The sequence below is a fragment of the Chenopodium quinoa genome, unplaced genomic scaffold, assembly GCF_001683475.1.
Source record: "Chenopodium quinoa cultivar QQ74 unplaced genomic scaffold, ASM168347v1, whole genome shotgun sequence".
NCBI classification, from domain to species: Eukaryota; Viridiplantae; Streptophyta; class Magnoliopsida; order Caryophyllales; family Amaranthaceae; genus Chenopodium; species Chenopodium quinoa.
Window position 1 is genome coordinate 989,083 of NW_018742684.1, and position 10,059 is coordinate 999,141.

A 10,059-nucleotide genomic window follows, 5' to 3' on the forward strand; every position below is an offset into this window, starting at 1 on the left:
GAAACAGTTTCTCCGTATCATCGTTAAAAGTTGTAAATGACATTATGCCACTGTCATCAACAGCTTTGAACTTGAAAGTAACTCTATAACAGTGTACATGTCAGATAAACAAAATGTCAGTATATGTCTAACAATCATGGAATTTTTCTAAAAACTAAACTTTGGGCTAAGAGTATACTTATGGGCAGCAGTAGTGTCTGCTTTCTTGCAAGAAATGCAAGGAAAGCGAGTCCCAAGTGCAAGGTGTGACCGCTTTCCACAGCCAAGACAGCCTATGTATGCATTGACTCTCTGTAAGTCAGCTTCTGGAATTGTGACTTTGATCCAAGCTACTTCATCTGGTGTTGCATTAGCTGCCTGCATCAATGTTGCCAACAGGATATTACTAAATAGGTGAATATATACTTGTCCTAAGTGCTATGTTTTATGAGAATCTTTTTTCCATATATAATAAATTTAGTGAATTGAGGACCTTTTTGCTTCTCAGCTCAGCTATTGTTACAACTTTCTTTTCAGTGCTTGGGTATCTGACATTCAGAATCCTTTCTTGCCTATCTTGCAATACATGCTGATATAAGTTAACCCTGAAACAGAATAGGAAGCCTTAGTTAACCTATTGTTATTTGCTGATAGAATGATTGTATATAACATTTACCATTCTCGAAGCAGATATGCTCGTGCTCCTTTGGGATTCAGAATGATTCTGGTGGACATGGTTGTATTCAGAGTGAATCCTGTAGCCAAATAGAAGGGAGGTTATTCTCTGATATTCAGTGAAGGTTAGAATTCGTAAATTATACCAAGCAACCTGACCTCTTGTGTGTCGGGTCTTGAGGGCAGTAAAACCAACGACACTAAATTTTTCAGCCTAATTATTCAGAGCATCACAAGGTTTACCAGTGAGATCATTCCATGCTGAAATAGTCATAGCATGGTCTTGGCTGATTCATAAATCAATAATTAGTGTCAGTAATCTGGCTCAGTTGTTAGCTAAATTGTACAATACGGAAGTTTTTAAGAACTATATATACCTTGTATCTGTAATAGAAATCTCTCGAACTGGACTATCCCGACCACGTGTATTAGGAATGAGTCTCGGTGCTTCTTCAACAAACAGGACAACACCAACTATATCTGGTTTAGGAGAAAAGTAAAAAGTGAATATAATAGAATGCATGCATTCAATGTCATTGTCAAAGGTGCAAATACAAGTACAGATATTTCTAAAAAGATAGATAATAATCACTACCAAATCTTCCATTTGGATCAGGTGAGCGTGGGATACTTGACAGTGGCTGATACTTTGGTTCAATCGGTCCACTTTCTGGATTTAACTTGATAATAGTTTGTTGTCCAGCGGTCATCTGGTACGGAAGTTCTTGTTCATTGAATTTGTACTGCTCATCAATAGCTGTTATAGGAGCCTTGGATATTTCATACTGACCAGATGGCTTCAGAACGTCTTCATATGCCTCAATCTGGTCACCAAAAAGAGCACAACGCATCTTGTTTTTCTGAAAAAAAAAACATAACATACTTACAAGGAGAAGATCACTTAACAGAAAAGACTACTTTATGCAGGGAATAAAGGCATGCTTAAGTAAGTAACCTAGTTCTAACTCTGAACAGATCTACACATTAATATTTTAGAGCTATTTTGTTATTCATAATCTGTATACTCTTTCTTTTGTATAATGATTCTTTTATAGCTCATAAGTTAGGCAGAAGAGACTGTTTTTGCAACAAGCAGTTTCCAACACTGTAACCAAAAAACAAATGCTACATATGTTTCTACAATTAAAGTTTACAACAAGTATATACCTTTTCATCCTCTAAAATGATTGTTTGGAAAACCACACCAGGTTTCTTAGGAGAAGGTTGAGCTCTTCCCTTTTCAGCGACAGTGACTTTAACTTTGTAGTCCTTACTTTGAGCAGTTAGTTCATCTAGGTAAACAGGTTCAAGCTTCATCTTTGGAGGTGTATTCATGATCTGTAATTCATGGAATGCTGAATAGTCAGCAAAAGAACTATCTATAAACAGATGTATTTGTTATACTTCACAGGATGTAAGAATGAGGTAACATAAAAGTGCATGTAAAAGGACTGGATGATATATGCATGGTGATTAGTGTAGGTTACATGGAAATGATATACAATTTGTTGTCATTCTTGCATTAGTTAGTTTTTTGTTACAGAATATCTATAAACAAGTTCTAAGCATAAAGAATGCCAAAAAAAAAGGGGGGGGGGGGGAAGTTTCATAAACACAGCAGTTTGAGACATTGCATGAGCAACGGTTACTCTAATAAAGATAACTAAATAACCATATAACAGTATATATAAATACAAATTAACTAACTACCAATCCTAGATTATACTAAAATAAGCAAATTAAATACGAGGTATAGATTTCTCATAATGGAATCTTGACCCAAAAAAATATAAAAAGTAGCTAAGAATGTGAGTGATTGCTACAGCAACTAATGTAAAAGCCACTTTAAAACTTGCAGGAAAGAAGAAGAATATACAATTAAGGATGCAAAGTAGGAGAATAAAGTTGATGCTTCAAAAGTCTCCAACCTATGTGGTATTTATAGTCAAGGCTGAAAAGAGAATTGATCTAGGTATTTTGCTTGCAATAGTAACCGTGAGCAAACAGTAAACACTTCTCCTTCCTTTACTTGAGTACAGCTTGCAAGCACTTTAGGGATAGTTTAATATATTTTTCTTAAACCATAAGTAAAAATCTCCTAATTATTATGGCTATTATTTAACTAAGCATATTTCAATGGAAAAGTACTTTCTTTTATGTGGCTAAAGCAAAAGGCAAGTACAACTTTTATTATAAAAGTATTTTGCTTACCATGAATAGTTACTTTGACTTGTACTTGTTAGTAGTGATCTCCAAGGTAAAATGTATATACATTTTTACTCTATCAACTAATCTGCCATTCAAAAAGTATAGTGCTAATTTTATTGTATGGGCTAAATTAACAAAACCCATTTATAAAGTATGCAATACATAACCCAAATAATAACCCCTAACTAAATCACAAGAAACACTATTAGTAACAAAGGAATTGCTACACGGCCTACGGTACATATTAGTCGTAATAATCGCTAGTAAGTATTGATCAGCAAAAGAATTTGTAACATAGATTTGATGTACAGCATGCATACTGATTAAATACATAAAATCCAGAACAAAATAAAATGTTAGCGTCTTCTATATAAAGTATGCATAGCAGAGCATAATTTACCCTATAGCATACACCTTCGCCAGAAAATAAATGTTATTGCTTGTTGATTCTGCTGCTTCCTGCATGGTAAATACAAATAGTCAAAGATTGGAATGCAACCTCTGCATAGATAAAGGAAGAACAACCTATCGGTTAATAGCAGAATGCTCCAATTAGGCACCACTAACTGTCCATTTGTAAGAACAAGTACAATAAACAGGTTAACAACACTGACTCTTGTCATTCAAAGGTAGTAAGCATTTGACGAGAGGCTAACCACAATGCGTGACTAACAAGCGCACCTAATCCAGATTAATAAATCAGCTAATGCTAAGCTGGAAGAAAGGAAGCCAAGTCATTCTTATACATCCTTGTACTATCATGGAATCTATTCGAACTCGGATATAAGGAACCAATAATATCTTCCAATGAAAGCTTATCCAGAAGATATTACCGAGTCTGACATAACAAAGGAAAAGTTAAAGGCTGATGGTGTTTCAGCATGAGAAAAATCTGTAAGTCATAGTTATATGGTACCTCACAAAGCTGGGCATAGTGTTTGTATATGTTGCTGTTTTCATTAAGATCACCAAGCAAAGTTCCAGCATAGCAGCCATTGTTGTCATCCATAAGAGGCATCTCAAGATACCTAAGCAAAGAGAAAGGGAAAAATCTTTGTTAGCAAAACTGCAAGATATTAACAATCAGCTACAGAGGCCATACCTTTTTCATCTGTATCAAAGCACTACTTGTTTCTATCTAAGGCCATATTATGTTATCTAGATCAATAAGTGTGTGTAGCCAATGATGCTCATAGTTCATGAATAATTTAGTACTTCATTCACACTGCTATACTAAATTAGCTGGTATTAGTTGACTGTCAAATCTACACAAGCAGCTAAAAAGGCGCTCATAGATCAATAAGGACAGAAACACAACCAAGAAAAAAAAAAGAGATGCACTGCTATACTAAATTAGTACTTCAATTAAAGTGCATTCACATACTTACAATGTCTGGTGTAAAGGCAACCTTCATTCACACTAAAACGTATATCAGTAACATTAAATCCTGCTCTGACATGTAAAACCAACCAAAAATTAATCCTCACTCTATTAAAAAACAATCAGCATCGGCAACTGTGGTATATTTGTGTTTGCTTACAGAAGTTTAATGCAATGCTCGCTCTACATTGCATCATTTCGAACAATGCCTGCAAGTAGTAGAAGTTTATGAGACACTACATTCTTAACTGCAGTAACAGAACATTGGTTAGTACCAGTTGTAGTGAAAACGCAAACATCGTTTGATTTTTTTGCTCGTGAAAGGGAAACATAAAGCTGCCCATGGGAAAAACACGGGCGTGGTAAATAAATGGATACTTGGCTAAGAGTCTGTCCCTGAGACTTATTAATTGTCATTGCAAAGCTAAGTTTTATAGGAAATTGTTTTCGTTCAAACATGAACGGATACTTGACAGACTTAGAAGGCCTTAAATTAATCCTGTGGATAAAAACTTCCTCTCCTTTGTAGTGGCCAACTGCTATAGTACACTAAATGACGTTCGGAAAAAACTTCCTGCAAATTAACCTTGTACCATTGCAGAGACCTGAAGATGGAAGTAAATTCCTTAGCAATATCACTGGGAAGTTTTCCTTCAGCACAAGCTCATGAGGACTCATTCCACCTGGGCACAGCTTGTTAATAAATTCTGTAGGATATATACTGCATGTATCATTAATAACAGCATCAAAACTCTTGTAAGTCACAGCACAACCAGGGAATTTCTCAATCATGAATGTGTTTATAGCATCCACATCATCATTCATGGGTGTCAAAATCGCCCTTTTTGTGAAAACCTCACTGTCAGAGCAGCCACGGCCAATTTCTGGAAATGTTGTTTCTGTAACAGCTGCAACCAAGTCCGTAAAGTCGTCTGTGCACTGTACAATATGTTCCAGCAACTCGACAAAAGCGTTTTCTGTTTGCTGCAGTTCACCATTTCCCAACCCAAGCAAAAAAGAAGCATAACCTGGGTCTTCTCGAGCCCTGATGTTTTCTGTCAGCCTGAATTTCACAAATCTGGGCCACAGATAAGAAGTGACAATACTTGCCTCTACTGCTTCGTTCATTGTCTTACGTGGGACCACTGGCAAGACTTGTCGGAAATCTCCTCCCAAAACAACTACTTTCCCTCCAAACACTACCTTATTTCCACAAATATCCTGCAATAAAAGATCTAAGGATTCAACATTTTGTTTTTTAGCCATAGAAGCCTCATCCCATATTATTAGAGCGGTTTCCTTTAATAATGCAGCTAAACTCCCTTGTTTTGGAACATCACATGCCAGTGAACCCTCATCATCAATTGGGATTTTGAACCGCGAATGAGCAGTTCTCCCTGAAGGAATGTTAGCTGCAGCTATTCCCGATGTAGCTGTAGGTAAAACAATCTTATTCAGTTGTCGAATTTCTGCATATAGAGCATTGTAGAGAAAAGTTTTCCCTGTACCTCCAGGACCATCAATAAAGAAAGCACCGGCTTTTTGCTGCACGACATGTTCCATTATACATTCGAAGGCAGCATTTTGTGCAGAGTTCAACTTTGAACGACAACTTAAGCACTCTTGTGGGATTGGTGCATCAAGAGCATCTATAATATCCTTTGTACATATGAACTCATCACTAACCTGTGACACTAATTCCTCCAGACCAAAAAAAGCAAGGGATTTTCCCATGGCTTCCAGATGTTGTTCAACAGCTCGAACAGTAAGCTGTTGTATTCTCACCAGTTGATTTGGGAACCTGTGAGAGTAATCTTCAGCAAGAAAAGGATAATAAGTATTCCATAAAGCAGCAGGATCTCTTGGTTGACAGAACATTAACACTGTTGCAAACAGGCGGCGCAAAGCAGCAGGCATATGAGTTTCACATGCTTCAGCCATTGTGGAATTGGCTGCGTCATCATCTTCTATAAGGCCTCGTTTTAAAGCATCTTCCTGAAAGGTTGAATACAGACAGCTGTCAACAGTGCGCAGATCTTCAAAAGACTTAGGACTTCTTACATTCAACAATAGGAGTCTAAGAAAGAACCGTTCCCCTTCTGCAGGAAACACAAATGCCAAGCGGCCAACTGAAATCCTGTTTTGTACTCTTCGTTTCCATTTCTTATCACCCTGATGCCATGTATAGTGCTCACAAAATTCACCATATAAATATCCTAAGCCACGTTCATCAGCAGCGTTCATTGCAAAGAATTCAGTTAGTTGAGTTCTTGAACGTTTAGCATCCGAAACAACAGAGAGTAGCCTTTCATGCGGATGCACATGAACAGTCTGCGTGTATGGCAAATGGACCTGTAAAGGCAAAACAGAAGGGTGCACTTTGAATAGGTCAAAGCTAAATATTCTCCATGCAGCTTCACAAGGAGATACCCATCTACCCAATTGATATCGATGAATTTCATCTACAGTTTCACCATCAGAAGCAACAACATTATAGGAAATCTTATTATGGCCCTTATAGACATACTTGTATAGATACTTTACTGCTTTGATGGTCGAACACACCTCAACATTCAAGTGGCAATCAAATAGCATTGACGGATAAGGGTCATAGGGAATAACCCACTGATTGTCTAATTGTGCATTTCTTATGGTGACCTGCTCCCCAGTGTCTCTTCTGCGGTAGATAGGATATCCATCCTTATTATTTGTTGTTTCATTGCAAAATTGCTTAGGGTATTTGTTCTTGCAACTGCGTTTCACGCCAGTTTTCTTCATACATGGACACTCCGGATTCAGCATGCCACAAGGACCATGCATCATATGCGCCAACACAATTCTTCTGAGGATACCATCAGTGTGAGCAGGTATTTCAGCACAAACAAATCGATCATAGTCAGAAGGGCACTTGAGCTTATATGCAGGTTTCAGAATAATTAGAATTGAGCATGTGGCAACCCTCTTTTCTGGAACTCGACTACATATACCATTGCAGAAACTTCCCCGAAGATTTTATTTTCCATGATTTCTTTTTTCAATGCCAGTAATTTTGCTCTAAAAATCCTAGCAACCAAATCAGGTCTGTCTTGTGTCTTGTGCCGTCTCACCATTAGCTAACTCGGCTTTTATTTCAGGCCAATTAGCATTACAAGTGATTGTTACGAAAAGATCTGGCTTACCAAATCTTTGTACCAAGGCCATTGCATTTAAATACCGCTTCTTCATATCCCGAGGACCACCAATATAAGTAGGAGTAGTATAACTCTACGACCAACATTTTGGCCAAGAGTCTCCCCTGAATCCAGTGAATCCAGAATACCTTTATATAGATCAGCTCTTATGGTGTCCTGATTATTTCAGAAATAATCAAGCCTTGTATTTTCAATCTTCACATACATATCCACTATGTATTGCTGAAAACACCTACCCGCTCGCAACAACATATTATTAGGCCTGATTTGTAACCGGTAGGCATAATACTCTCTAGCAGAAATGAACTTGTCAGCTTTAGTGTTCTTTCTCTTTGCCCCTGCAATTAAGAAATGAAAGAAAATATTTAAAGGAGACAACAGCAGAAGGGCAACTAACATAAAGCACGAAGAATAAGTTCTAGAATATGTACGGGTTTCTTCCTGCTCCAATAAATCTGTTGCAGTATGAACAACACAAGACATTATAGGATCTGGAACAAAATCTGCCGTGCTCCGAGATGGGTGAGAATTTTTTTTGAGCCCTTGAGTCCACCCACATTCACCTCGAGGAAATAATAAAGGATACTGAAGCGGATCATAGCAGCCATAATTATGATATATTCGGTGAGATTCATCAGAGCGTCCACTTACTAATACATGAGGACCCAGGCTCTGGCTAGATGAAGCACTCTCCGGCCAGATAGCAACAACTTCATCAACAGCAGGAGCATTATAAACACGTTGATCAAGAACCGGGGCATGATTTAAAATAATTCTTGTGTCTGCATGAATGACCTTGTCCTTTAAAGTCCGGAAGTGAAGGTTCAATGGGCACTCAAGAGGGGGGGTGAATTGAGTGTTAAGTAATCGTTGGCTAATTTTGCTTCTTTTCGGATTATGTGTGAGGAACCAGTTGTGCTGGTTCCCGTACGCAGCGGAATATAAATAAGCAATAAAGAAGACAACAAATTTAACGAGGTTCAGCCAACTCAGGCCTACGTCCTCCTATCCTAAGTTCTTTATTAATCTACTCCGAAAAACAAAGACAAAGAACACTCTGCTGTTTCCCTACTCCGGGAACCAGCAAACCCCACACTCTACTCCGAGTGTGCTCTCGACTTACACTCGTAAGCCCAATGTGTTTGAACTCACAAACACTCACCCAGCCTTTAACCCCTTTGTTAAAGACTCAATACAAGAATCAAGAACTCTCCTTTGATCTCACTTCTACGAAGCTAATTAAGAGAAAAAGTTTAAGTACTAGAATGCTCTTGTATATAACTTGATGAATGGGATTAGTGCTTAAGTATATGCTCTCAAATAATTGCTCTTTTAATTTCTGGAGAGGCACACGAAATATGTGAAATAAGATGAGTTTATATAAGCTTAGATTCCTAAAACCTAGTTTCCTTAAATCACACAATCTTAGAGAATAAGATATATTGTAATTTTAGGAAAGTATTTATCTTATTTGATTTAATCACAAAGATAGAATCAATTAAGATAAATACTCCTAGTTTTTAGGTAACCAAGAATATTTCATCTTATTTCCAGCTGCACAAAATATTTTCAAAATAATCTTTTCGAAAAAATCTTTTTGTAAAATCTTTTTCCAAAACGGCAGCTCGAATATTTCGTACAGTGAACCTGGTTCCCCGACCTGGTTCCCTGAATTGAAACATGTTATGAAACCTGTTCCAACTTTGTACCAGATTTCATATCATACTTCAATATACTTTTAAGCACTTATATAACCCAAACATGCAAGCATACTACGGAGCATATTACATGAAAACCTAGATAACATATTAAAGCAAAAATCGTCTTTTCTTCATGTAATCTTCAAGACTTGAATCTTCCTTGAATACTTCTATTATGAGCAAACAATCTTTCTTCGAAATATCTTCGAAAGGCTTCTATGCTCCAAGTCTTGGAATCAACTCAACTACTGCACATGTAACATGGTTAATGCACAATAAAGAGTATGTGACTGCTTTTCCGCATAGCAGTCAAGGAAACGGTTCATACTGGTTCCCCACCAGTACACAGCACATTTATCATCTAACTGTTTCCTGTATATAGATAAGTTAGTTCAATAGATAACTCATATAATCAATAACTTATCTAGGAAAACAGTGTTCTATTTTAGTTGGTTCCCCCAACTGTATTGAACACTTTCAAAGACCTGTTTCCCTTAGCTGTTTGTCATCATTCAAAACTATCAATCAAAACCTAAGGGACTCAACAAATTCCCCCTTTTTGATGATGGCAAACTCTTGAAGTTCTTGAACCTGTGGACATGCTCAAAAAGAAAACCGTCAAAAACTTCAAGGACTCAAAACTCTTTGGAACAAGTCAGTTAGGCTAACTGGTCCCCTAAACAGAAAATAGAAAATACGAAATAAAAAGACTCAAACTGACTCAATCTAAACTAGCTAAACCTCAAACTGACTCAATCTAAACTAGCTAAACCTTAGGCTTCAACTTCAAACTACTTCCCCCTTTTGGCATCATTAAAAAGTATCCACAAGTAAAAGCAATGTGCACAAGTTAATGTGCTTATCCATACAATGGCATCAACCACCATTCAAGCATTATGCTGCAAAAAGAGATTAGTCAAACAGT

At 37.2% G+C, this 10,059-nt stretch overlaps 1 protein-coding gene across 1 annotated transcript; it reads right to left on the reverse strand.

Annotated features, from left to right (window-relative positions):
* Nucleotides 1-1,717: 1,717 nt before the first annotated feature.
* On the reverse strand, nucleotides 1,718-7,917 carry LOC110722506. Its single transcript, XM_021901775.1, has 6 exons — nucleotides 7,866-7,917; nucleotides 7,640-7,772; nucleotides 4,830-7,220; nucleotides 3,779-3,890; nucleotides 1,822-1,992; nucleotides 1,718-1,759 (listed from the first exon to the last, which is right to left on the reverse strand). The coding sequence occupies exons 1-6, from the start codon at nucleotides 7,915-7,917 to the stop codon at nucleotides 1,718-1,720; spliced, it is 2,901 nt and encodes a 966-aa protein (XP_021757467.1).
* Between the last annotated feature and the right edge of the window lie 2,142 nt (nucleotides 7,918-10,059).

Excerpts from the sequence above, each read along its gene's own strand:
- LOC110722506 (XM_021901775.1), bottom strand. The coding sequence starts at position 7,917 with ATGTCTTGTGTTGTTCATACTGCAACAGATTTATTGGAGCAGGAAGAA. Across the intron at positions 7,773-7,865 it reads ATTGGAGCAGGAAGAAACCC|GGGCAAAGAGAAAGAACACT; the intron begins GTACATATTCTA and ends TCTTAATTGCAG. Across the intron at positions 7,221-7,639 it reads CAGCAATACATAGTGGATAT|TCGAGTTCCAGAAAAGAGGG; the intron begins GTATGTGAAGAT and ends TGGTATATGTAG.